The 26,443-nt window shown below is 41.4% G+C and overlaps 3 protein-coding genes across 15 annotated transcripts; 1 reads left to right on the forward strand and 2 right to left on the reverse strand.

Annotated features, from left to right (window-relative positions):
• Positions 1 to 21: 21 nt before the first annotated feature.
• csnk1e (casein kinase 1, epsilon) lies at positions 22 to 3,932 on the reverse strand. Of its 2 annotated transcripts, none has more exons than XM_027137547.2 (11): positions 3,685 to 3,932; positions 2,903 to 2,998; positions 2,685 to 2,795; positions 2,433 to 2,581; positions 2,079 to 2,307; positions 1,807 to 1,977; positions 1,296 to 1,444; positions 990 to 1,191; positions 709 to 845; positions 525 to 593; positions 22 to 425 (listed from the first exon to the last, which is right to left on the reverse strand). In XM_027137547.2, exons 2-10 carry the CDS (start codon positions 2,976 to 2,978, stop codon positions 561 to 563), a joined length of 1,257 nt encoding a protein of 418 aa, XP_026993348.1. In that variant the 5' UTR covers positions 2,979 to 2,998; positions 3,685 to 3,932; the 3' UTR covers positions 22 to 425; positions 525 to 560. The 2 variants fall into 2 exon arrangements, with proteins under 2 accessions (XP_026993348.1, XP_026993349.1); XM_027137548.2 differs by lacking the exon at positions 3,685 to 3,932 and adding an exon at positions 3,253 to 3,646.
• A 1,396-nt stretch (positions 3,933 to 5,328) lies between these two features.
• On the reverse strand, positions 5,329 to 20,218 carry tnrc6ba (trinucleotide repeat containing adaptor 6Ba). 9 transcript variants are annotated; one of them, XM_027137572.2, is made up of 22 exons: positions 20,085 to 20,218; positions 18,681 to 18,768; positions 17,958 to 17,979; positions 17,396 to 17,749; positions 14,356 to 17,112; positions 13,928 to 14,104; positions 13,485 to 13,660; positions 13,276 to 13,344; positions 12,961 to 13,167; positions 12,666 to 12,788; positions 12,303 to 12,422; positions 10,690 to 10,833; positions 10,410 to 10,523; positions 10,078 to 10,276; positions 9,816 to 9,971; positions 9,523 to 9,687; positions 8,846 to 8,989; positions 8,654 to 8,746; positions 8,347 to 8,562; positions 8,084 to 8,154; positions 7,607 to 7,746; positions 5,329 to 7,509 (listed from the first exon to the last, which is right to left on the reverse strand). In XM_027137572.2, the coding sequence occupies exons 2-22, from the start codon at positions 18,735 to 18,737 to the stop codon at positions 6,975 to 6,977; spliced, it is 6,039 nt and encodes a 2,012-aa protein (XP_026993373.2). In that variant the 5' UTR covers positions 18,738 to 18,768; positions 20,085 to 20,218; the 3' UTR covers positions 5,329 to 6,974. The 9 variants fall into 9 exon arrangements, with proteins under 9 accessions (XP_026993373.2, XP_026993378.2, XP_026993374.2 ...); XM_027137577.2 differs by lacking the exon at positions 20,085 to 20,218 and adding an exon at positions 19,732 to 19,871 and having other exon boundaries at positions 13,485 to 13,657; positions 13,943 to 14,104; positions 17,399 to 17,749; XM_027137573.2 differs by lacking the exon at positions 20,085 to 20,218 and adding an exon at positions 19,732 to 19,871 and having other exon boundaries at positions 17,399 to 17,749.
• Positions 19,008 to 23,200, forward strand: si:ch211-141o9.10 (probable endonuclease 4). 4 transcript variants are annotated; one of them, XM_027137581.2, is made up of 10 exons: positions 19,009 to 19,230; positions 20,153 to 20,195; positions 20,488 to 20,616; positions 21,029 to 21,187; positions 21,270 to 21,479; positions 21,743 to 21,922; positions 22,075 to 22,206; positions 22,348 to 22,452; positions 22,594 to 22,723; positions 22,821 to 23,200. In XM_027137581.2, exons 4-10 carry the CDS (start codon positions 21,049 to 21,051, stop codon positions 22,876 to 22,878), a joined length of 954 nt encoding a protein of 317 aa, XP_026993382.1. In that variant the 5' UTR covers positions 19,009 to 19,230; positions 20,153 to 20,195; positions 20,488 to 20,616; positions 21,029 to 21,048; the 3' UTR covers positions 22,879 to 23,200. The 4 variants fall into 4 exon arrangements, with proteins under 4 accessions (XP_026993384.1, XP_047673186.1, XP_026993382.1 ...); XM_027137582.2 differs by lacking the exon at positions 19,009 to 19,230 and adding an exon at positions 19,858 to 19,999; XM_027137583.2 differs by lacking the exon at positions 20,488 to 20,616 and having other exon boundaries at positions 19,008 to 19,230.
• The last annotated feature ends 3,243 nt before the right edge of the window (positions 23,201 to 26,443 follow it).

Raw genomic sequence — 26,443 nt, forward strand, 5'->3', positions numbered from 1 at the left:
TGACAACATATAACACCTTTGTTTGCATTTAAAGTGAGTGTGCAAGCGATACATTTATTTGGACTCACACTTAATAAACAATCAATTTTAACATTACAATCTAAGAAGTTATTCCGTGTTTCCCAATATCTGCATGTCAGACCAACAGGAACAACGGTCAAGTTGTGGGCAAAAGTCCATATTTCCATTAATTATGCCTGAAACATGTGATCCAAGTGTCCATAGTTGAATCACACCTCTTCATCTATTGTGCCTTGTCGTCTAAATACCCAGGAAACTTCAGCACTTTCATAGGAGTCACGTGGCTCCTTTGTCCAATGCAGCAGGGTGTTTACTGACATCCTCCCCAACTTCTGTTTCTCTGCACAACTGACTTATATAGAAAGATGAATACAAATGCCTTAGGGGAGTTGTTTGTTGAAATCCTGTTGAATTCAAAAGACATAATTATCATCATAAGTGTATTTTAACTGAACTATTAAAAATGTGTAGTTCACAATGCAAAGGGATTCAAAAATACTTACCTCCTGAAAAAGAATAAATAACAGAAGTTGCCAAGCTCATTTTCCCATGTGCTCAAATGGCACACTGACCTGAGGAAGAAAGAATATATATGGCAAAATATTACAGATAGTAAAAGAGAATCTTAAAAAAAAAAACATAATCACAGTGATGCGAATGCAATTACAGTAGCCCAGATGTTCGTACCTGTGGGGGGGTGATGCGGATCTGATCATGGCGCAGTGGGAGATCAGGGGACACATTGGCAGGAGCCCCCCGATGGAGACGCAGGCACACTCTCCTCTCTCGCTCAACTCCTCGCCCTGCTCTGGGGGATGCATTCCCTGAGAAAGAACACATCACATATTGCTGTATGAGCCATGACCTAGCTCTACAGGTGAGACTCGTACTGTAAGATCATGTACTATAGAGATACTTTGTTTTTATTATGAACGTTCTAACTAACTCTTGTGCATATCACGCCTCACCAGACTGTGGAACCCGTGGGGCAGGTGCCGAGACAGCTGGATCTGGACCATTACGGACTCTGTTAGGTGCTGGAAGGTTTGGACCAGAGGGGAGTGCACGTGCAGCAGAGCCCTGAGGTCCTCCTCCAGGCCTCTCATCTCTCTCCTCTCCCTCTCCTGCTCTTTGCTCCTTCTCTTTATCTTCTGCTGTCCTACTAGATCCCTAAAAGTAGCCACAGGCAAACATGGGCAATCAACAACAACTGCCTAACGTAAAACTCTTTTTTTTTTTTTTTTTTAAAGTAGAAGGCAAGTAGAATAACATACAAATTTTAACATGTTCCAGTCAAACACATAGTCATAAGAGAAACCCTGTCTGTGGAACAGATTTCTAAACAGCTGTCTCAGATAGGAGTAATCAGGTTTGTCATCAAATCGCAGTGAGCGGCAGAAGTTCATGTAGGTGGAGAATTCAGCTGCAGAAAGAGGTAAAAGGAAAGAGTAATGACGATTAGAAAAATGACAGTAACAGGAGGAAATAGCCTCGTGTAAACTCTTACAAGGAAAGATAACACAAGAAAGCACAGGGATGTGGTAGCCTAGTGGTTAAGCCTAGTGGTTGTAAGGTTGTGAGTTTGATTCCTACGTCCACCAAGCTGCCACTGCTGGGCCCCTGAACAAGGCTCTTAACCCTCAATTGCTCAGTTGTATAAAAATGAGATAAAATTTAAGTTGCTCTGGAAAAGGGCGTCTGCTTAATGCTGTAAATGTAAATGTAAAGCAAAGAAAACATGTAGAAGGAAATCATGCATAATTCAATTGCTGTCCCTTTACTCACATGGATAGCCCTTGCAAAGCACTTCAATAGGGGTTGACATCTTTTTCTCACTTATCCGTTCATACTTCTGCCGTTTTGTGGCAGCTTTAAGACCCTGCCAAGGTAGCGAGCCCAAGTTAAAGTACATGAGCACATAGCCAAGAGACTCCAGGTCATCCCGGCGAGACTGCTCTATGGAAACAGATAAGACATAAAGTGAGCACAACAGCCCCTAGCAACAACCCATGTTTATAGTGTTTTTTACACCTCACACATTATTACTACTGTCTTACCAATGCCCAGGTGTGTGTTAATGGAGGCATAGCGGGCAGTGCCAGTCAGGTTTTTATTCTCCCGGTATGGAATATGCTGATGCGTGCGTGCATCACGGTACTTCTTGGCCAAGCCAAAGTCTATGATGTAGACAAGGTTGCCCTTCTTGCCAAGCCCCATCAAGAAGTTGTCAGGCTTGATGTCTCTGTGAATGAAGTTCTTTGAGTGGATGTACTCAATACGGCTGATCTGCAGAGAGGAGGTGAAGACCACTAACAGTATATAAGCAAGAAATTGAAGAAATAATAAAGTCTTAAGCATTCAAATTATCCAAAACAATTCCTATTTTCTCGGCATTGAGAATATCCCATTACCATCTGGTCTGCAAGTAACAGCACAGTCTTAAGGCTGAATTTCCTTGAGCAGAAGTTGAAAAGGTCTTCCAGACTTGGGCCCAGGAGCTCCATCACCATCACATTGTAGTCACCTTCAGCACCACACCACTTGATTGATGGAATTCCCACTAAATATATAGTTATAAAGATGAACATAGAAAATGTCATCATTTATTTCTTTGGACATAATTATAAAAGGAAATACAATCTCTTATACATGTCCAGCATCACCTCCTCCCTGCATCATCTTGTAGAATTTGCTCTCTATATGAAGTTGGGGATGTTTAGTCTTCACGCTTTCAAGTTTGATGGCAACCTCCTCTCCTGATGTAATATTTGCACCTGTAGATATCGACAGGGAATACTCAGTCATATAGACATATTCAGTAATGGAGAAAAGCAGCCATTTGAGTAGTCTGCCATCAAACACATTCAAAAAAGCTATTTACCGAGATAGATGTCCCCAAAAGAGCCACTTCCGATCTTCCGCCCAAGGCGGTATTTATTTCCAACACGCAGCTCCATGACTTCGTTTTAAAAGTTGCCTGGGAATAACAAAAACATTAGTGCCACACTGGGGAAACTGCCACATTCCCCTATACAGATTTATTAGCAAGCAACCACATACTACAGCATGCGGAGCAGGATTACAAAACAGATTTGATCTTGGTGGTGAGTACACCATTCTGTACACAAATCACTAGCTGTGCCAACTGACATAAACCTGTCCGTTATGCTTTCAGTGGAACACATGAATTGCTAGCATGCACTGGGTTCTATCCGGTACAATAAAGCATACCTGACTTTAATTTACGGTCAGTATTGATGGCAGGGCTTATAGCTAGTACTAAACAACTTGCAATGAGAATCATGTGATCTAGTGTAGGCAAGACGACAAAATGCTATTATATATGCACTTGAAGCTCAGAGTCACCAAGCTAATTTTGCGTGATCGAGGCCTTGAAAACGAACGTTATGTTAAAAAAAAATACTACGTTCGTCCATTGCTGGCATGCTTTCCTAAATCGAGAAAGAGCAGCAGGCCACGGTGGAGAGGAAAACGACAGCTCGCGTCGGATTTGGTTGCAGCCGCACCCTGAAGAGATCATGACTCCGGAGCAACCGCATAGCGCGCTGTGGACACGGCGTCCATCCGCCAGCACAAACATAAGAAACCATCATGTTACACACGCACACGTCCCGCTTTGACCTTATATGAGTCCCACCCTACCTGATCCGAGGGCGAGGACAAAGCGGCGCAGGCGGACGGCTTCGCGAGGCAGGACCCTGGACAGCGAAGGCAGCACGAAATGTTTCACGAGTCTCATTCCAGACGCAGAGTTGAAAACGATGCTCTTTCGGTAGGAATTCCCAAATCCTCGATTTCTAGCGCTTGGGCTGACCTACTTGCGTTAGCAAAGCTACCACCCTCCCCTTGTTTGTATCGCAGCGCACTTGTGACAGAAAATGATGTCATTCATAAACTACCGGAAGGACCCGGATCACTTCAAGGGGCCGCGCGTTGAAAACACTCGGTGCTGGAGGAGAGGATTGTAACAATAAACCGATAAAAATAACGTAGTCTCAGTTTTCCTATTACTGATAATAATAATAATGCAATCAATTAACTTTGCAAAAATAAAACATTTAATGCTATAGGAATAGAAATTGTATATTATATAGTATTATGTATATATAATACACATATACACACACACATATATACATATATATAAAATACTATATAATATACAATTTGTATGCCTATAGCATTAAATATTTTATACACACACACATATATATATATGTGTGTGTGTGTGTGTGTGTGTGTGTGTGTGTGTGTGTGTGTGTGTATAAAATATTTAATGCTATAGGCATACAAATTATATGATAGGTGAGATATACTAAGCAGCACGTAAAGAGTCAGTTCTTGAAGTTGGTGTATTTAAGCAGGAAAAAATGGGTGAGGGTAAGGATAAGGTCTTAGGGTGTTTCTGCTATGAAGTGTTTAGTACCTACCAAAAATGGTACAAGGAAGGACACCCAGTGAACTGGCGACAGGGTCATGGACAACCTACAGTAGGTTCACTGATTAAAGTGTGTGGGGACTTAAGGCTAGTAAGTCTGGTCTGATCCCACAGAACAGATACTGTAGCACAATGGCAAAAAGGTGTCAGAACACAGTGCATTGCAGAATATGGGACTGTATAGTTGCAGACTAGTCAGAGGGCCCTTTCTGGAAACCTGTCCGGCACAAAAAGCTCCTAAAATGGACGTGTGCATCAGAATTGGCCATAGGAGTAATGGAACAAGGTAGCCTGGTCTGACAAATCACGTTTTCTTTCATGCGAATGACTGTGTGTGTGCATGCATCGCCTACCTGGGTCAAACATGGCACCAGGATGCAGAGTAGGAGAAGGCAAGCCAGCAGTGTTGATGCTCTGGGCAATGTTCTAATGAATCCTTGGGTCTTGTGGATCTTACTTTGACACATACCACATAATTAAACATTGTTGCAAACCAAGTACATGCATGGCAATACTATACCCTGATGACAGTAGCCTCTTTCAGCAGGCTAATGTGCCCTGCCACACTCCAAACATTGTTCACAAATTGGTTTATAAAATGACAAATAATTGTAGGTGTTGACTTGGCCTCCAAATTCCACAGATGAGATTTAAGCATCTATGGGATGTGCTGGACAAAGTACGATCCATGGAGTGCTAACCAGCTATAGGACTTAAAGGATCTTCTGCTAATGTCCTGGTACTAGGTACTACAGCATACCTCCTGCAGTCTGGGCCAGAGCTGCTTTGTTTTGGGGGGGCACAAGGTGTGAGTGTATAAAGATAATAGAATAAAAGCAACAAATAAATTCTTTTCAGTTCAACCTTTATTAATTGTCTTGTTCTTTTTAAATTAACTTCCTTTTCTTTGTAAAATCAGAAAAAACAAACAACCTGAACAGGTGTGATAAAGCCTGCCTTAATTTAAAATGGTACACAACACAAAAATAAACAAATTGGTAACTTTTAAGTGTTCCTACAACGTCCATCCAGCTCAGCTTGGTACAATAAATTTGGCATGTCTCTGTACGAATGCCTTCAGTTGGTTGTTACTTCTTAAAAAAAAAAAAAAAAAGCTTTTCTCTTTAATATTATTGCAATTCAGACAATATATAAAACAAAAAAGGCTGCTAAAACCACAACTTAAAAAAATATTCATTAGTGCCAATGTTTTTGAACTTGCTGTCTACACTCACGCATACAGACATATCTGCATACACTTATCCAGCACACAGACCTGAAATAAGCTGTCACATATACATTTAGTCGCCTCCTTAACCAGCATATATATTAGCAAACACACACCACGCTTCTTAAGCTCTCAATGACACACATTCAGTGATACCATAGTAATGCTCCATGTCACCGTTTCCATTAAGGACAACTCTCATGCACAAACAGGCCGAGAGGGCACGTTATACAGCTAATTAACAGAGTGATCATAGTCATCAGAACAACAAACTTGATTGAGCAGGGAAAAAAAAACCCAAAAAAAAAACACAAAAAAAAACAAAACGAGGTCAGCATATTAAGGAAGAGAGAGACATCTCTGGATTCCAATGTTCCACATTTAAAACAAAGACAAGATACAGTCAGACATCAGAACTGCGTGGCTGGGTAAGTGTGTTTGACATTGCCAGTAAATAGGAGCTGTAACATTTTGAATCTTCCTTTATGTCAAGTGCTCAACATCACATAGAACATTGTATGATGCATATATATTTGTCCGTGTATTTTTTTTTTATTACAGTGCATGCCTGAGTGATGCTGCCTCAGTATGCAAGTGTGATCTTATACAAACTCGAGATTTAAAACTCATCCAGTTGAGTTTAAGTCCATTAGTCCATCTTTTTGTTCAGTTCAAGTCTTGCTGTAAAAGTCTTCATTTAAGGATAAAAGGCGTATGAGGGATGTGTAGGCATGTGCGTCTGTGTAGATCAGTCAGCAGTTTTGCACTGCAATACTTACAAAAAAAAACAAACAAACAAAAAAAAAAAAGCGGCCGTGCACCACACGCTGCGTCTTCACGCTCCTGAGATTTTAGAATGGAGATTGGATTATGGAGAGCAGGGTATAGAGCACGGTCTTTGTGAAACTGATGTGATTAACAGTGTGTACATCTGTAACCAGTGTTCTCTCTTACGCTTTAATGCAATTGGTATTGGTAATAATCTATGGTTCTCAGCATTAGAGTACATTTGAGTGTATATCTGTACCATATAACCGAGTGCTTGTTTTTATGAAATTTGTCAATATATTTCTGCTGGCAAACACATTTACTAATTATTTTAAGTCTACAAACGTGTAAATTCTCCAGATTCCTGTGGTTTAGAGTGCTTTTATGCCCGCATTTACTTATTAGATGTACAATTGGGTGCTTTTCAGTATGCTCATGTCATAATGACGTGTGTGCTGCCAGTGTGTATGTGTATTTGTGTGTATGTAAATGTGTCTGTCAGAGGGAGTCAGAGCCACCACCCAGCAGGTCTCCAGGTAGCAGAGCTGCAGGGCTGCTCATCTGGTGACGATCCTCCACAGCTGGCGATCCCCAAAGGCTGCTGCTTGGATATCCTACTGGCATTGCAGCCCATAGCCCTTGCCTGCCTGGCTCCACACCTGCTGCATTGCTGCTTGCCCCACTTCCACCAGCACCATTGCTCCACTGGGCAAAGATATTCAGGCCTGGTGCCTGGACAGAGACCGGATCTGGGGAGCCACTGGTACCATCCAAACTCTGCCAACTAGAGCCTGCAGGCACAACTCCACCTCCATTGCCACCACCTCCTGTGGTAGCGCTTCCTCCTCCTGCCCTTTCCCGCTCTCCAGAGCTACCAGTACTCACTGTGCCTACTGCACCCACGCTGGATGAGCCTGCTGCTCCTGGCGGCCCACCTCCACTGGTGCTTCCACCCTGGGAATGTGCAAAATAGCGAGCAACCTCATCCTCGCTCACAAACTCTGCCAGGATTGTGGTGTTGCCCAGAACACACCTGGCAAATCAGTCAAGAGAGATTAAGTAAAAATACTACTAATAAATAAAATCAATACGGTTAAATATAGAATGATCACTCTAAAACAAATACTAACATGTGCAGTGCACTCTGAGCTTTGGCTGCTTCTTGGCGAGTACTGTAGCGAATCAGAGCACTGCCCTGGGTTAGACCAAGGTGAAAGGTCAAGAGAGGACCATGCTGCATACAGATAGTGCGCAGGGTGGAACCATCAATCTAAACATGAAAAGAGAACTTCAGTAATGGTCATAACTTGAAGTAAATTCAACACTTTCACTTTGTTTAATTAAATTAGTTAAGTCTAAAAACTCTATGCCGGGGGTCTTAACCGCAAAGCGCCGGTGTGGGTGCAGGTTTTCATTCCAACCAAGCAGAAGCCACACCTGAAACTACACCTAAATCTACTGAAAGCCAAAATCAACTAATTAAACAGAATCTTGGGTGGCTCCTGCTTGATGGGTATGGAAAACCTGCACCCACATCTACCTTTTACAGATAAGATTTACAAATCTGCTCTATGCAATATCTGTCCTGTCCTTTCTTATTGACATACCTGAGGAGTAAGATTACTCAGCAAAAGCCAACAACTCCCCCTCGAGGTTCCGCCATCACTCCATGCTGACCCTGTTTAATTGACAGACATACTGCCCATCACGTACTTTTAACTTGCAACATAGTAACAATAATTAATAATAATAATAATAATAATAATAATAATAATTAGTAATTCAGGAATAAAACTGATTTATGTTTGTGCTACAATTTTATTTAGATAAAATAAAATAAAAAAAGTGTTGTTTTTTTCTATGACAATACCAGATCCATATCTGGTTTCTTGGCTTCCTCCAGATCCACCCCAACCCCTTCCCAATCTTGGTGCTCCTCCTGCCCATGGGGACACAGTAGACTGTTTCTGATTGGTCAGTCCAGGAGGTGGGCGGGGTAGATGAGATGCATTTCGATTGGTCTTCCAAGGCTTGTTGTGTCCAATGGGCTCAGGAGGCCAGCTTGGCTTGTACTCTGTGTACTTAGCTGTTAGGACAGAAACATAAATGAATCATAGAACCATCTGCTCTTATTGGGGAAAACTTATTTCAGGTGAGATTGGAAAAATGACTGTTACCTGAATTATGTGCATTGTTGAGGGGGCTGTCTGAGGCACTATAGGGCCAGGCACCAGGTGAAGGCAGCAAGGTGTTTAGGGAGGGGTTTGATTCTGTATAAAGAGAGAAAAAAAACATTGTTATTTCACCTTAAATATTAATTTTCTCTTTATTTGAAGAGCATTAGACTGTACTTGTGTTAGTATAGCTACCCGTGTTATCTCTTAGCAACTGGTGCTCAGTATCACTGAGGCTTGACACTGCAGATGAACTCAGCATACTCCCAGGGGTCATGTAGGGGTCAGATTCAGGATCAACACTCTGTATGCCTTTCCATGGCACTCCTGGCTGGAATTCTACAGAGACATAGTAAAATAAACAGTAATCCTTAAAATAAAACATATACACACACACACACACACACACACACACACACACACACACACACACTGATATATGGACTAGAAATGTGAGCAAAAACGTGGTACTGCTATGGTACTGAAACAGTCAGCTGGAGAATTACTGGCACAATTAGTGAAGATGGATTTGTAAAATAAAATATAGAAATAATGCATTTGTAACAGTATCTGAAGGTTTGGGAAAGAGGAAACCGAAGGCAGGCATTTTAAACACAGTTTAAACCCACAGTTGTGCGCTCCTCCCTCTCTCAGCGCAACAGGGAACAGTCATTAATACAGTTTGTATTAATTTACCCCTCAATGGCTCCATTCACAAATGGTGCTCGGCCTAATGGATAGACTCTAGTCACGTTTGAATTTAAGCCACCAAGACAAATTTCTTTTCACCAACTGTAGCAAGGGAGCCAATAACTTGGGAGCTGACAATAGTATTATGTAGCATCCCATATTGTTCCTAAAATACTATTTACCTGGAGGCCAGCTGGATATTCCAGTCTTGGTTCCCATTTTGTTTCCAGGAGTTCTCTGCCAGTTGTCTGAAGACCCTTGCAGAGGGCCCCCCAAACCTTCAGCAGCCAATATATCGTACTGAGAATATGGGGAGCCTCCTCTCTTCAGAGAAGTAGAAATAGGGCCTAGGAACAGCAGAAAAACAAGCTTTTATCTATCTATTTATTTATAGCCCAAAAAAAAAAAAAAAAATTCCACCAGACCCTGAACCATTTCCTACACACTAGACTCACCTAACACACCATAAACTCACCATTTTTGTGAAGTGCATCATCAGAAGAGGGAGCTGGCGAATGTCCCTCCATCATCCATTTAAAGCGAGACTGCTGTCCGCCACTTTCTTTTAAACTTGGACCACCAGCTATGGACCCCAACTCAAGACCAGACAGATTTACACCAGAACCAAACCCTGAGATTAATAACATGGAAGGACAAGCAAGACAAAATATTAGTTAACAGAGAGAGAGAGAGTGAGAAAGGTTCACCACACTGAAGAGGTTACCACAAGCACTCACCTGAATATGTAGGCGAAGATTTTTGATGCAGGTCAGCCACTGAGCCTCCCATTCCAGGGTGAGGCAACGAGTCAGACATGGGCATTTTTTGGCTACCACTACCAAGGTGAGATGGTGAAAGTTTTGAGCTTCCCCCTACATTTCCCACCTGCTGTTGCTGTTGCCTCTGCTGCTGGAGTACAGCCATAATTCTTGCAAGCTATTGTTGCAAGTAAAAAAATCAACTTTGTTAAAGTATTATGTCAAAACTGTCATACTTTTTTACAGAAAGTTTTAGATACAACAGTATTAACATAAGTAAGTCAGTCTGTGTTGTATTTAATGGTCCACACCTGCTGGGGGTCTGCTTGTTGACGCACATTCTGAGGGAACTTTCGCTGGTTCGGTAAAAGCTGCTGCTGCTGTTGCTGCTGCTGCGGATGCTGTTGCAGAAGCAGCTGACATGCCTGTGATAAAGTGATTGAGAGTGAAAGAACAATAAAATGCAAAACCTAAGGTTTATATGTCTAATCTATGAAAGAGATAGAAAAGATAACCATAAATGACTTAAATTATATTAATATTACATCTTTTAAAGATCATGAACCCTGATATACCAGCTCTGACACTCACCAGCTGGAACTGGATGTGAGGGGGGTAGATGCTGCTGAGCATGGCAATGTGTTGTGGAGACAGCTGAGGAGGGAAAACTCCTCCACCTACTGCTCCAACACCACCACTTGGAGGAGGCATCTGCTTCAGCACAGAGCCTGGCACCTACACAACCATATCAACCAGTTAAACCAGCAACAATTTAAAACTGACCCTTACTGACAGGGTTATATTATATTTATATCATAGTATTTTATAAACAGTAATCAGGGATAATCTAAGAAATAAATAATTATTGAATATTGGACATGCTGCATGGTAATACTAGAATCATTAAATTGAAAATCAGCCAATAAATGGATTTAACCAAACATACATATATGTATCTTATGCAGTAATTGTATTCATGAAGGGCAAAAAGGTTTAAGTAACAACCTACTATGCTAAAACTCTAATACACTCCTGTACCTCACAGAAGCACAGGGCACTCTGTTGTCTTTAAAAGAATTTTGATCAATATCCAAACAGACAGTATAAATACTAAAGCATGGAGTATTTAATTGTAGATCTGTAGAAGCAACATACACCGACACACAGCCAATTTAACTTAACTGTATTAACCGCATGTAACGTAATAAACATTGCCATGCTTCTGATGTTAGAGACTGTCATAGCCATATTTTAATATTTTCTATGAACTCAATTTCTCAGATGTGGATGGCATGTTTGCCATGCATGGCCCATCCTTTGCAGCTCACCAAGACACTTCTTGACCCAGCACAATAACTAGGATATAACAGTGGTCCACAGACGGGAGCCTAAATCTCACACTATTCTCAATAGCAAATCCCTTTCTGTTTTTTTTTAGTGACATCAATTCCATATGGCCGCGTACAATGTGAACAACATTAACTTCTCATTCTCTACTTTTAAATTGATTTATAGCGGTATTGTCTTTTGACCAGTTAATCAATATACTTAATTAGGGTTAACCCAGGCCATACTAATTGCTATCTTACCTTACCAACCTGTTGCTAAGCTGCTCAACTATTGTCCACAGTCGCTGCACTACAATTCCGATACAAAATATTGGAAGAATATTTGAAAATCAAAAAAGCAAAACAGTATCATTCGCCACTCGGGCAATTCAACTGCAATAGTGAAGCCTTTTATCAGACTTATGTGCTGAAAGCCATACCTTTAGTGAGGCAAGCATGTATTTCTAACATTAGAGCTTGTGACTTAAAAAGCATCGCAAATACAGTGTTAGCCATGTATTCTCATCTTACCAAAAAACAAAAATACTCAAAAGATACGTACAACAAAATGCATAATGCTGCAATTCAGACACACCTTAAAAATGTCATTTATTTCTATGTATTTGAATCAGTATATGCATAAGATAATATATGGGATAACAACTCTTGCCCAAAACTCCCACATTGGTGCATTTTTAATAGCACCTAAACAGTATGCATGACAGCAGTAAATGGTTAATGTTTCTAACAAATATACAAGAATCAGAAACTCTCATAATAGGAACAGAGCCAGTAAATGGATGGTTTTCTAAAATCAGCATGCTAGTTAAGAGCAGCAAACAAAACAACAGAACATCAAAATTCAAAATAGCATACCTGAGGTGACAGGAACTGATGAGGCACTTGCGCTCGCACAGTTGGGTTAATGGGTGATATCCCTGGCTGGTGCCTGGGCTGTGTCATTCCACCACTGCTTCCAAATATATGACCACCCATCTGCAAAAAGAATGTCACAAGAAAGGGTATAAGCACAAAATTTGTGTTCTGAAGGCAAAAAGACTGAAGGGAATCAAGTGCGTACCAAAATGAGTAACAAACATCAGAGTATAGGAGAGAGAACAGAGATAGTTTTGGGGTGATATTTGGGTTTGGGAAATGAAGGATTTGTTATTAAAATGGGCCTGGGGTGATGCAGTGAGATTGAGATGGGCTAAGAGAAATATAGGGGCATAGCCTTACTTGTCTAGGGGGATTGGGATGGTTGTAGAGGGGAGAGGGCTTGAAGACAGTGGGCGGAGAGTATGGAGAACAAGGCCCCTCCTCCCCAAGGCACCCATCCTGATTGGTGAAAGGCAAGGTCTGCTGATCACAGTGAGAGCAAAGCAGACAGGGCCAAATACAGGATTTGGTAAAGAGAAAATTGGTGTAACAGAGAGGGATGTGAAGAAGAAATTTGAAAGAGGATAACATAGGACACAAAGTTAAGAAATGGTAAGGAAAAGACTTTAAAAAATTAAAAATTGACAAAGTTTACCTTGTCATAATAAGGCCCAGTCTCAGCAGGCCCCAACTCTTTGGAACCAGGTGAACGGAAGACTACTCCTCCTCCACCTCCACGCCCTCCTTTGCGCATTTCTCCATTGTAGTCATTCAAACCCATACCCCGTTTATCTCCATCAATCTTTTTGTCTTGAGGGGGGCCAGGAGCTAGATCCAAAGGACGGCCACCGGTGTCCTCTCCCTACACAACAACCAAAGGCATTAGCTCAATGATTTCATACTACACTACTGAAGTACTATTACATATAAATATGCATTCACAGGTTTGTGTTAATCATGATATACTAACCATCAACCCCATGTTTGAAAATTGTCTAGTCATAGGGTTCATCCAAGAGTCCCCACCTTTGACTGAGCCCTGAAAGTGACAAAACATGCATTCTTTATTTCTAAACATTCAGTGCAACAGCTTTTACTACTATCAAATTGTGGAGTAATAATTTCTTATACAAGCTAGTACAATAACAAGAGAGAAATTTAAATGTATCTTTATTATACCTTATTAACCTTCTTGCCTCCCCACCCCCCAGAGTTGTATGAAGAGCTACTGCCTTGCGATCCAGCACTGTTCCAAATAACACCGCCCTCATCCTCTTCCTCCCAGCTAGAGTGACGTGAGGCACTGACCGAGCCTTCTCTTTCACCCCATCCTTCTTGCATAGACTTTGAACCTACTGAAACAAACATCCCTACTTAGCTCATTGACTTGAAAAATTAGGCCTTTTAATTGTGGACTATGAGCCTTTTCCATGCCAGACTAATGCATGCATAGTATATATCCGGGCAGTTAAAAGTAAATAAATTCATTTTTTTTTGTATTTTACAATTTAATTGTCATTGAAAAAGTTTCACTGCATGTTGCACATGGTTCTGTGCTCCCAATAAAATTTGATTATTGTTTTTTTTTAAAGAATGAATAGCATTAAAATTGTAATGCATACGTGCAGCTTCCTCACCAGGCTTGATTGGGTTGGAGGGATTTCCCCAACCTGACGCATTCCCAGAGTCATCTGGCTCACCCCAGCCTGTGGACGTCTCAGTGGGCTTTCCCCAAGCTGCAGTGCCATTATCCACACAAGGACTAGATGGAGAGCTGCTTCTGCCCCATCCAGACTGAGCTAGTAATCAGTCAGAGGCAAATACATGGAAAAAGGGTATTACATAATTTGTTGACAATATTTATATTACAGGTAATATATTACAGACTATTAACCTACAAACTACAGGCTGCATTTGTGAAGAGTATCCAGATGTGCAAATTAGATATGTAAAACTAAAACTATGCTAGTTCCACATACACAGTGCTTCCTTTCATCTAAGTGGTTAATGTCTGAACAAATTAACTGTAGCTACCAGATTCCATTCTTACCAACTGTGGGGCCCTTATTGGAAGAATGTGAGAGGTTCATGTCCCTGTTCCCAAGGCTTGTAGTCACTCTTCCTGCCATAGGTGGAGGTCCCTGCTGCTTTGGTTGTGGAGTCTGCATTGGTTGTGTCTGACCAGGTGAGCCATTGTTCTTGTCCCAATAATTGACATAGTTGTAGTTATTGGGATCACCCCAGGCAGATGTTCCATCATCTATTTCCTTTTTCCTACTTATAGACTGTGGAGAAGGTTCTTCCCAGCCACTTGGCTCTGAACTGCTAGGGCCACTGGATATTTGGGGTATGGGCCCTGAGGTCCACCCTGAACTTTGGCTCGGGGCTGAAGGACCTCCTTGTCTTCCCCAGCCCCCTTGCATGGCCCCTGTGTCCAGTGACTGTGACTGTTGGGGCTGTGATTGTTGTTGCTGTTGTGCCTGACCCTTCAGAGAGGTCGACTGGCTGTTTGGCATCTGTGAAGTGTGTACATTCCCACCCCAACCCGAGTTAGCCTTGCTACATAGGTCCCCGCCACTTCCAACTCCAGCTGTGTCAGTACCTCCTGCTCCCCAAGCTTTTCTTGGTGTGCCTTCATCCCAGCTTCCCCAAGTACCTACTTCTGAATCTACACGTGTACCTCCATTATCCTTTGCATCTCCCCAATTCCCAGGTCTTGCTTTGGTCTCCCGCTCTCCCCATTCACTACCACTTCTCTTGCCCCAGTTCCCCCCATCACCTTTACTCATTTCATTCCAACCTCCAGTCCCTTTCTCATCCTGTATTTTACCCCACTCATCACCACCTCCTACTTGAGTACCCTGTTGTCTAACATCTCCCCAACCACTTGATCTGCCCCCTGTTACCTGATCTCTCCAATCTGGACCCTCACTGCCCCAACCTTTCCCTTGGCTCTCAGATGGACTTAACTCTCCCCAACCTCCTGAAGTTTTGTTCTGCCCCCCTGCTAACTGGCTCACTGCATTATCAGATTGTGAAACACCAGGGGTTTGGATACTGTTAGCAGCTGGCTTTGACCCTCGATTAGGCAGAGAGGAACTACTGCTGCTGCTGCTACTACTGTTATCCCAGCCTTCACCAGGTGAGACAGATTGGGGAGTAAGGACTGAATTGGAGTTCAGGTTGGTGTTCTGAGGTTGTCCAGGATGTAGAGAGGAGGAGGATGGGGCAGTGGTTGAAGAAGCAGTAGAAAATGGCGGAACATGGCTTGGAGCAGCAGATCTGGCTCCACCTGCTGTTCCTCCTCCTTCAAAATCCCATGCCACATTCTGTCGGATCTGTGTCTGCCCCCATCCTGAGTTGGACAGGACTCTGGGGTCCAGGTCAGGCCGGTTGAGCAGATTCTGTAAGGCCACTTCAGCATTGGGAGGCTGAGGAGTACGGTGGTGGCCATGGTGCTGATTGCCATTTCTTGAGTTTCCCCCACCACTGGAGGATGATGTACCTCCTCCACCCCTGTTTCCCTGTCCTCCCCACTCATTGGAGTCTCCTGTTACTCCATCTACAGACCCTTTCTGATTGTCCCAAGCTCTTGTCATAGTTGAAGTTGTGGAGGAGGAAACTGAAGGGTTTCCAGCACTGCCACCACTGGTGCTGCTGTTACTGCTTGAGCCATCTCCATTTCCCCCACCTGGATTGCCAACACTACTTGAATTGCCCCAATCACCAACTCCTCCATTCCATGCTCCCTGAGTTCCAGTGCCCCATGTACTCCCACCCACAGGCCCTCCTCTGTCATCCTGTCCACTGAACCCCCATGAGTTTCCCCCATCAGCAGAGACAGAATTACCCCCAGCTCCACCCTCCCATGCATCAGTTCTTGAGGCACCCGTTTTGGAATTTGCAGGAAAAGGCTGAGCTCTCCAAGTAGATGAAGAGGTGGAAGACGAAGAAGAAGATGCACAAAGATCCCCTCCCACAGTACTTCCACAGTCTCCATCACCCCCATCCATCACTGCTGTGTTTTTTGGTCCTGCACCTGGCTCCAGTGATGTACCACCCCATTCTCTACAGGATGGCTCTATGTCTCTATATTGCATTTGGTGAAGTTGGTGCTGATGAGAGGCTTGATTCACAGAAATAGAGTTGTTGGCAGACAATGATGTTGAGCTTTGGAGAGGAGTGGAGCCACCCTCTGTTGCAGCTGCCCCAGCCCCATCTGGTACCAGGGCTGGCCAGGCAGAGGGATTGGCATTAGGGTTAAAGTTGGCACCTGGAAACCCACAGTTGACACCAATGGAGCACTCAGTCCCTGATAGAGGGGAGGCTTTGGATACAGAGGGCAATGATCCTGCTGCTACTGAATTTACACCTGTGGCTCCCTGGGAACCCCAAACAACACTAGTAGGCTGCATACATTCATTGGTTGAACAGGACGATGAAGGTGGGGAAGGGCTACCAGAACTGACACTTTTCCCACCTTCATTTACTCCTCCCACAACTTTCATTTGTTGCCTTTCACCCCATGAGGCATTAGAGTTTGGCATTCCATTGCCATCTGCACCTCCAGAAACACCCTTATCTCCTGTTCTGGCTCCATCCCCAGCAGCAATACTAGGCCATTCCTCCAAATCTGACCCATCCACTATCACCTTCTCCCTGCCCTGAGAGAGGGGTTGGCTACCAGAGCTTACCCCCCACATGGAATTTGCATAATTTGTAGTAGTAGAAGAAGCAGCGATTGATGAAGAGGATGATGTGTGGGGCAGAGAGGAAGCAGCTGGACCTCCAGAAACCAAACTGGAATCTGTAAAATAGAATAATAGAAGAATAAGAGAAATCTCTTCAGAATCGCAGTCAGTAAGAAAACGTCTGTTTGTACACTACTGTTCAAAAGTGTAGTAAATATATATACTCTTAATAACATCATTCAAAACATACAACATATACAGGAAACACAACCATAATCCTCATATTCAACTAATGAATATATGCAGCTTAGTACTAGTATTTGGGGGGTCTACATTTCCAGCCCTTATACCATGTATTCATTTAATATAGAGACTTATGTAAACTGAATCAAAGACTGCTACCTGTGGCAGCGGCCACGGTTGCATTGGGGCTGTCTCCCCCACTGTTGCCTCCTCCCAGCAGCATGGAGGACAATGGTGGCTGACCCCTCTTCAGTAGCACTTTGTGGTCCTGCTGGCAACGGAATCGAGGGGGCACTTCACGGGGCATGTAGCGCTGTGGGGCCTGGGCACTGGGGGAGGGCTGTCCGTTGGCCACCGCCGACCGCTTAGCATTGTTCCCACCCTGAGGGGGGGCACCAGCAGCCGGGGTGGCAGTGGAGGTTGTAGTAGAAGAGATAGGGCCAGGGCTGGGGGAGACCGAGCTGGGGATGGCAGGAGATTGGGTAGATGGGGTCTTGGTCAGTTCTGGCACTGTCATGGGGAAATCATTGACATTTATGGGAATTAGAGAAAGAAACACTTAAGTTTACCTATAATTCGGCTAACACAGTGAAGCAATATAGTCATTAATATTAAAATTGAAAGCTAAACAAAAAATTTAGGATGGTTTAATGCATAATAATCAGAATTGAAGCTTTGTGAGCAAAAAACAAAAATATAAATTGTTGTAGAACATTACCTTTGTTTTTTTGCTCGACCACCTAAAATGTAAAAAGCAAAAGTCAAAGTCATCTAGACACAGGGTCATATTTAAAATTAATAAAAGCATTAAATTACACAATTACCTGTTATATTTATTTACATATTAAACATAACTGTTGCATCAAAGCTTAGCAGATGTTTTGAGGGTCTGTACTTTGTAACAGGATTTTGTAACAGAATCTCCATAATATGACAAAACGCACTGGTTTATTAACTTAAAGAGGTGGGAAACAGGATGGTAAGAGTGCAAACTCCTATAACATATGCGGTAACAAGAAATTACTTTTCTTATTACTTATTTATGTTCTACAACATTAAATGTAACTCTGAACAGTTAAAAGAAAGTTAACTCCATAAAAAAATCATGAATTATTTCTTTTTGTTGCTGTGATAGAAATAACCACAAACCATGCAGGTATACAGAATAACTCTGCTCTGTCGCTGCCCTATCACACCAACTCAGAATGGATTATTTTCATACAATCGCATGCATATTATTCCATACTTGTTTAGGAGTACTGAACTGTTCGGGCATACAATAAAACACAAAAACCAGTATGCATAGTGGAAATTTTGACAATCTCAGAACATCTCAGTCATTCTGGCTAAACGCATGTATTGCAGCAAGATGGATCTCACCGTTTCTACACCAACCTGTAACTCAAAATACCTGATGCATATCCATGGTCAGAATCTTTACCTTCTGTGAGGTTTCCCTTTTCCTTTTATCTTCTTTCTTCCTTTTCTTGTCTTCCATGAACTGCTGTTCCTTTTTCAGACGCTCCTTTCTAATAAAATAAGTATTGCAATGGTAAAAAAAAAAACTCCACTACACGGTTTTAGGTAAATAAAAATTAACATAACATGCATTTCCACTGCACATGGAAACCGAAAGCGCAGACTGTTTGTATACCTAAAAACGTAAATATACCCATTTATTACTATCGTCTAAAGTGAAACAAGCGTTTTTAATAATTCTTGACATTCGTACTCCTTTCGCCCACCCGCCCATTTCCTTATGAACATTTCTGTGCAACAGATAGTGCGCAGCTTCAGCTAAACAGCCCCCATATTCGGCGAAATTCTAAAACTTATAAATATTTTAGCTAGTTAACCTCTGAAATCTGCCATAATCGCTGGGTTTGCAAAGAAACTATATAAGCTTGTCAGCTAAAGGGCTGTGATCATGTATGCTCACGTCTATTAGCTTGAGGCCTATTGAACAAGGAATCTCAACTTAATTTACGACGGTAAGCAAGTAAAGGCTCACCCACTCGAAAAAATCTGCACCGGGTGACAAATCAACTGAAGCAGCGAGCTAGCCAGACATCTGCCTAATATAAATAAGCAAAGCCCCCTGCTAGCATGCTAGTTAGCCGGTTAGCCAAATATTTACGATCCGCTGTCAAACAAACGCGTCGTATTCAAACGTTTTATCATCCTGCCTTTCAAAATAAACGCTAAACACATAACATGCAAACGATTTGCTCGTATTGTAGCCTGCTTTATAATCTGAGCTGGAAAGCTCGGTAATCACTGACGCTGGAAAACCGACTAACTTGCATTAGCTTAGCTTAGCTAGCTAAATACGCTAACGGTGGAAAGACTAGCTCTCTCCTACCGTCGATTCCGAGAGGCTTGTAAACATGCTTAATTATGTATCAGTCTTTGGTTTATTTAAAATAAACACAACTGCGGCTGGTCTAACCAACATCAATCTGACATTTCATTCGCTAACAAGAACGACTTACCCCAGGAATTACATGAAACGTAGCTTAGGAAGCTAGCTACTGCTAAAGTGCTTCAGTGCGAAATTGTAAATTTTGAGGCATTCGAGGCGACTTGAAATCCAACAGACTCCATTAAAAGTACCCAGCGACGCAGCTAATTATGAAAACGAGTCCTCCACAGTGCTGTTTGTAACTATGCAATGGGGATAATGTAAACGAAGAAAAGACCACACTGGTTTTAAAGCGTTGAAAAGTCAGTTGGTTGACGGTCGGCCATTTTACTGCTCGGGTATGAATTGTGTGAGCAGCTCTCTGTCGGAAGGGGGGGTTAGCAAAGGGAAAATTTTGACCTTCAGTATTAAAAGTCCACTTACCGATTGCTATTGACCAAAAACTGCAATTGACCCGCACTCCTGCTTTTTTATTTCTCTTTTATTCACAGATTATACACTTAAAGTGAGCGAATCCCTTCTCACTGACAACAGGTAACGTTCTCATACCTGCTCTATTAAACAATGACGTCATATTTGCAAGTTCATTTACTACAATAAAAAGCTCGTGTGTATGTGTTTGGGGGTGGGTGGGGGTGGAATATAATCAAAGAACTTCAGGAGTTATCAGTTTGTCTCTAAAGGATTGTCTAATTTCCTTGTAAATGTTCAGTCGAAAACAAAATATACGGATGTATTGTTTGAGTCTCTGTATGACTGCATGTGAATTATTTTATTTTTTATTGCTTGATAAATTTACCTCAAGTAATCATTAATTTGCATACAGTACATAAATTAAAGGCACATTGACCACGCCCCCATACCAAAGTATATGTGGAGATGGGCGGGGCTACAACACACACCTACATACCTACCTACACCTACCTCTCGATGATACAGATTGTGATCTTTTAAGGTAATAGTATTTAAAACAAACTATACACTTCTACTATTTTGTTTTTCTTCTTTTATTGTTTTATAATATTTTTATAATAGTTTTTTTTGTTGTTGTAGTTTAAATCCTTGATGCTAGTGACGGTTAGCAAATTAACCCAAAATAAATATAAACAAAGCCACAAACTGTCTTAAAACCTGCCTGATTTTTATTTTTATAACCTGGCAACAGATTCCTTTGCATTGTTTTATGTAAGGATGTCAGTATTTGGTTTGGTTTGTTTTGTATCTAAAATAGAAAATGTTGGATTAATGCAAAGGAAATGCTGAATGTGATCAACTCATTATTGCATTGAGCTGCAAAGAGCTATCAAATAACACTCGTGTGCCTTTTTGCACAAGTTTAAATTGATGGTGCTGGTTGTCATCATCAGGTGACTAAACTGAAAAAGAGATGGCTTCGTGCAAAAAAGGAGAGAAGAGAAGAAAAGAGAGAAATGTGAAAACGTTAGAGGAATTTGAAGACTCGGCTGAAAGGAAAGGAAGGACAAGAGAACAAAAAAAGTACATTGGTGCTCATGTGTCCATAGTAGGTAAGAAAGTATAATTGAATACTAAAATCTAATATAATTACAGTAAAATTAGTGTGATATATAAACAACTTGTATTTTGAAGGAGGGATATGGAAAGCAGTTGAAGCAAGTGTAGAAATGGGGGGCCACAGTTTTGGATTATTTTTGGGTTCCCAACGCTCTTGGCAAAGACCTGCTCTTGATCAGAAAGCTGCAGTGAAATTTCAGCAGGCTTGTGCTCAACACAGCTTTGACGCAAGACACATTCTGCCACATGGATCTTACCTGATGAATTGTGGCTCTCCCAAAGAAGGTCTGTTCCCCAAATAAACATGCTTTTAAAGGGACACTTTGGCCAAATCAGTAACATAATTCACAGTACAACTGTATTTTAATTTTGTCATTTAAATGATTATAATTATCTCATATAAAGGGGCATTATATGTAAAATAAATTTTAAAAAAATGCACAAAACGTTGAAACTAAATATATGGCACTAATAAGATGTGTAATTACTTAAAAGGTTTTTAAGAAACTGTTGTTTGCGTTGCTTTGCCTTTTTTTTTTACAACTCAGATGTGTTTAGTAAGAGCCAGGTCATGCTGGTTGATGAACTCAGTCGCTGTAGTCTTTTGGGCCTTACTCAGTTCAACTTTCACCCCGGGGCCTCCCTTGACTCCAGCAAAGAGCAATGTATCGAGAGGATTGCCGAAGCTATAAACAATGCTCACCAGCAAATACCTGCAGTCTGTACCGGTAAACTAATTGTTCATGCACCGCAATAATAAATTGAATCAAATGTGTACCTTTATGATGAATTGCACCAAATACACAAAAAGTTTAAAAAATTAACTTGTACCACCGTTGGCTATACATTCCCTTACTCTCTATTTGCAACCTCTCACTAGTTCTTGAAAATATGAGTGGACAGGGAAGTACAGTTGGTGGAGATTTTAATGAACTGAAGTCCATAATTGACCGTGTTCGAGATAAGACACGTGTTGGAGTATGTCTAGACACGTGCCATGCATTTGCAGCAGGTAAGGAGATTTATAAAATGCAGCAGCATAATACCTATAAGACACATTGTTTTAATCAGCCACACATTAGCATGACACATGACACAAATTAGCAATATGCGTTAAATAGTTCATATGTAGTGGGGAAACTTGTCCTTGCAGGTTATGACATTTCTTCAGAGGGAGGAGTGAAGTCTGTGCTTGATGAATTTGACCAAGTGGTTGGACTGCACTACCTGAGAGCAGTTCATCTAAATGACTCAAAAGGTGACTTTATGAAATAGTAGTACCTTTATCAGTTTTTAGGTGTTAACGATTTATTCATTTAAATTCACTCTTCACATATATGTAGCAAAACTACTTTTTATTGCTTTCATATGGCCATAATGTGTCATCTGTACTTTACAGGTAAATTGGGCTGCCATCTGGATCGCCATGAGGACATTGGCCGTGGACAGATTGGCATCTCTGCTTTCCGAAACATTGTGAATGAACCTCGATTTGACAACATCCCTCTTATTCTCGAGACACCTGGCCGGTAAATATTAATAGCATCGATAGTTTATCATTAACACAGAAAAGGGTGGTCATTACTTGCTGTTTGTGTAATTTGTATTTGTGACTTGTGTCCACAGCCCAGGTTTTGAATATGCTGAACAAATACAGCTCCTGTATTCTTTATGTGAGGACTAGAATGCAAGAGGACCTCTTCATTAGACAGTTATAAAGATTTTGTGTTCTATTTTATTCTGTTCACGCATTGTATATTTCATACAGGCATACAATAAACATAAATTGGATTCATATAATCTGTTATCTGTAAAGTATAAAGTACTGTAAAGTGTAGTTGATTGCACAACTACAATTTAGTTGTTTAGTCAGCAGAGGGAGCTGGAAACAAGGAAAACATGATAGAGTAGGTTGAAATCCCATCAGTAAATCTTAAACTAGGTCTGCTAAAGCAATTCTGCTTCCATATTGTACTTTCATATGTATTAAAGAATTTACTCAATCACTCCTTGTCTGTTTTCTTAGCCCTGAGAATTGTGAGAGTGAGTAATTCACAGTGATATTCTTCCCTTTTTCCTGTTAAAATTAATGCTTGTCCTTTTCATTTACTATTAGTGGGAAAAACCCTGTTTTTCATTGTCTTTTCCTATTCCTGGTCATGCTGCTGAGTCTCCAGCTCATTTAAAGTTGTTCACATGGAGAAAGCAACTTGCCAGACCACACAGACACCACTGGTCTGCAATAAACACCATTCCTATAATTGCTCCAAGTGCTGGAACAGTCACAGCTCAGTCCTCAGTCCACGGAGCGGGAATGGCGTATAGCTTTGACAGCTAAATAAAAGCCATTAGGTGTTCATGGACAGTTTAGGTTGCTAACTGAAGTTCTTCGTGAGGGCACTGTGGATGATGGGGGTATGTGTGAATTTCTACAGGAAGGGAAAGGTGCATTGGTTATGAATTTTTCTCCAGTTCAGTGCCAGCCTACAGGAAATGCCAGTCAGACAAAAATCTGTTCTAACAACCTCTGGGTCTGGTTTGGATCACAGGCCTAGACAAAGACTGTAGAGCTACAAAAACAGTTTGGCTTGGCTTTATTTATATCTATGTCAAATATGTAGAAAGGCAGATAGAAATGGGAATGAACACTGATATGTCAGCCATTTAAATGCATATATTCCACAGTAAGCTCTTCTTTGAGTGTGAAAAGGATTTCTTCACAAGCCCTTTGCATAATTGTAGGATACTAAAATGCTTCTAAATGATTGTTTTTTAATTCCTTTCTCCCTTACATGAAAGAGATTCAAGCAAAACAATAATGAAAAGTATTCTTTGACTAACAAATTCTCTTGACTTCTGCCAAGGCAAAATAAAATGAGTCCAAACCTCTTATATTTGACAAGATTCCTATTAAATAGACATTGAGCTTTTGCATACAATTAAAGCATACACTGCTTCATAAGTGGTTAACCAAAATGTCACACATGCAGCTCTGGCAACCATTAAAAGATTGTTTGAAGTTCGAACCAACGCTTTATGTGAAGAAGATTTGTTTCAGAGACTGTATCGGTCCACTTGCAACACAACAAAATCAAATTTGTAGATCTTGCTGTACCCAACACTCAAGCAATGAAGTAAACATTCAACACGCTTGGCTGTATAAGGTCTTCTATTCCTCTCCACTGCTGCCCTTGACCAAGGAATGTTCCAGAGACTGGTGGCTGGGAACGAGGCCGCGCAGCCTCAGACAGGCCATCACACGCATCAGCCGCAGGCTCCAGTCCGGTCTTCTCTGAACCCTGCTGATTTGGTAAGCCTTAAACAGCCAGAGAGACTGAGCCTGTCTTTATAAATGCTCTGTTCTTTGTGTGAAAAAAGAACATGAAGGAACATCACACAGCATGGTTTGTCTGAGATGTGATGGTGAGTAGTTTACAATGTTTGCAATTTGTTTGATTGTATGTACATTAAAGAGTATTTCTCTTTGTGCAAAAAATAAAAAAAACTACACAGGTGCTTTTCATGTGACCTGTTGAGTTGAAACAGTTCTCATTCTAATGCCTTCACTTTAGAGGAAAAAAACACCAATTGCTGAGTGTTCCTGTCACAAACATGCAGACTAAGATTAAGATGTCACTACCTACCACAGTTTAGTGGTAGTTTTGCTAAGATGTGTAACATCAGTTTACAGCATATAATTGGTAAAAAAAAATAAATAAATAAAAAACAGAAACTTTAGGTTATGTATACAATAATTTTCTCCAGGTGATAGGATTTACCTTTTTCTTTTTTTAACAAATGTACACTCACTGTCCCCTTTATCTGAAACACCATATTAATGCTGACACTAAAACAGAACAGAACCCAATTTGTCATGGCATTGTTGGAAACATTCCTTGAGATTCTGGTCCATGTTGAAATGATTGCACCACATGATTGGTGAAGAGCTGTCTCCTGCACATTCGTGTTGCAAATCTTTTATTATACCACATCCCAAAGGTGCCCTATTGGATTCAGATCTGGGAACTGGGAAGGTCACTGAAGTACAACAAACTCATTGTCATGTTCATGAAAGCAGTTTAAGACCACTTGTGCTTTGTGGCATGATAGATTGCCATGCTGCGTGTAGCCATTATGGATTAATTGACACCATAAAGGGATGTGCATGGTCAGAATCAATGCACAGGCTGTGCAATTCAAACAATGTTTTGTATTAAACTGTCTGATATGTATTAAGAAAACATTATCAAACCTCCACCATCCTGATTTTTTGACACAGTGTGGGTTGGGGTCCCTGAATTTATGGTGTTGGTACCAAATTCTGACCCTATTACCTGCATGTCACAGCAGAATTCAAGAGGGACACCAGTCCAGGTGACATTACTGCCCAGTTTTAATGAGCTTATTCCCACTGTAGGCACAGATTATTCTCCTTGTGGAAACAGGTGTGGTCTTCTGCTGTTGTAACCCATCCATCTCAAGGTTTGATTTGTTCTGGACTCTGGGATGCCTCTGCATTCTTTACAACCATGGTTGTAAAGAATGTTTTTTGGAGTTACTGCAGCAGTCCTGCAGTTAAAACCATTCTGGCAATTCTCCTCTGACCTCTCTCATCAAAAAGCTTTTTTGTCTGCAGAGAAAGAGAAGAAAGGCCATTTTGTCTGTGTGAGGATAGGCATGGAACACATTTATAAATAGGCTAAAAAGACATACTGCAACATTCCGTACAGCTTTGGACAGAGACAGTATCTTGTCTATCTCTTTTAGCCTTACATAAACACTGAAAACTGAATTAAAGTGGGTCTCCGCAGTATTACAATATGAACAGGGAGAGATCAAGCTTTGTTCACCGGATGACTAGCCACTTGAAATCCCAAACCACATGACCACCACCTTCAGCAACAACTACTTGGTTTAGGGCCAGATAACAAAGGCTGTTGGAGTCCCATTGAGATCAGCCCTCATGCAGCAGAATAAGAAAAACTCAGTCAGCGTGTTATTTTTATCCACTTTGGAAGACGCCAGCCATGGGTTTGTAGCTGAATGTTTGTGTGCATGTGCCGTTTTTCCTGTTGGAGCCTCACACCAGCAAAGGTCTAGCCTCACTATTGTCTATTGTCTCCTGCTTGAGCCTTGCTTCCTGACACGCCAGAATTCACGGAAATGGGAATGCAGTCCAAACACATTCCTTGAGTTACACCCCCATCCCTGTCTCATTGCACCCCTCCATCCAAGAAGCATAGTGCTCA

This window comes from Tachysurus fulvidraco, chromosome 8 (genome assembly GCF_022655615.1).
Source record: "Tachysurus fulvidraco isolate hzauxx_2018 chromosome 8, HZAU_PFXX_2.0, whole genome shotgun sequence".
In the NCBI taxonomy this organism is placed as follows: domain Eukaryota; kingdom Metazoa; phylum Chordata; class Actinopteri; order Siluriformes; family Bagridae; genus Tachysurus; species Tachysurus fulvidraco.

Bases quoted from the DNA above. Each gene is read 5' to 3' on its own strand.
- csnk1e (XM_027137547.2), bottom strand. From the start codon at position 2,978: ATGGAGCTGCGTGTTGGAAATAAATACCGCCTTGGGCGGAAGATCGGA. The intron at 2,308-2,432 runs GTAATGGGATAT...TCCTCTCTGCAG, and splicing joins TGTTACTTGCAGACCAGATG to ATCAGCCGTATTGAGTACAT. The intron at 594-708 runs GTACGAACATCT...TTTCTTCCTCAG, and splicing joins TCCGCATCACCCCCCCACAG to GTCAGTGTGCCATTTGAGCA.
- tnrc6ba (XM_027137572.2), bottom strand. From the start codon at position 18,737: ATGGAAGACAAGAAAAGGAAGAAAGAAGATAAAAGGAAAAGGGAAACC. The intron at 10,524-10,689 runs GTGAGTGTCAGA...ACTTTATCACAG, and splicing joins CTCACATCCAGTTCCAGCTG to GCATGTCAGCTGCTTCTGCA. The intron at 7,747-8,083 runs GTATGTCAATAA...TTTCATGTTTAG, and splicing joins TGAGTAATCTTACTCCTCAG to ATTGATGGTTCCACCCTGCG.
- si:ch211-141o9.10 (XM_027137583.2), top strand. From the start codon at position 21,049: ATGGCTTCGTGCAAAAAAGGAGAGAAGAGAAGAAAAGAGAGAAATGTG. The intron at 22,207-22,347 runs GTAAGGAGATTT...TTGTCCTTGCAG, and splicing joins GTGCCATGCATTTGCAGCAG to GTTATGACATTTCTTCAGAG. The intron at 22,453-22,593 runs GTGACTTTATGA...TGTACTTTACAG, and splicing joins TCATCTAAATGACTCAAAAG to GTAAATTGGGCTGCCATCTG.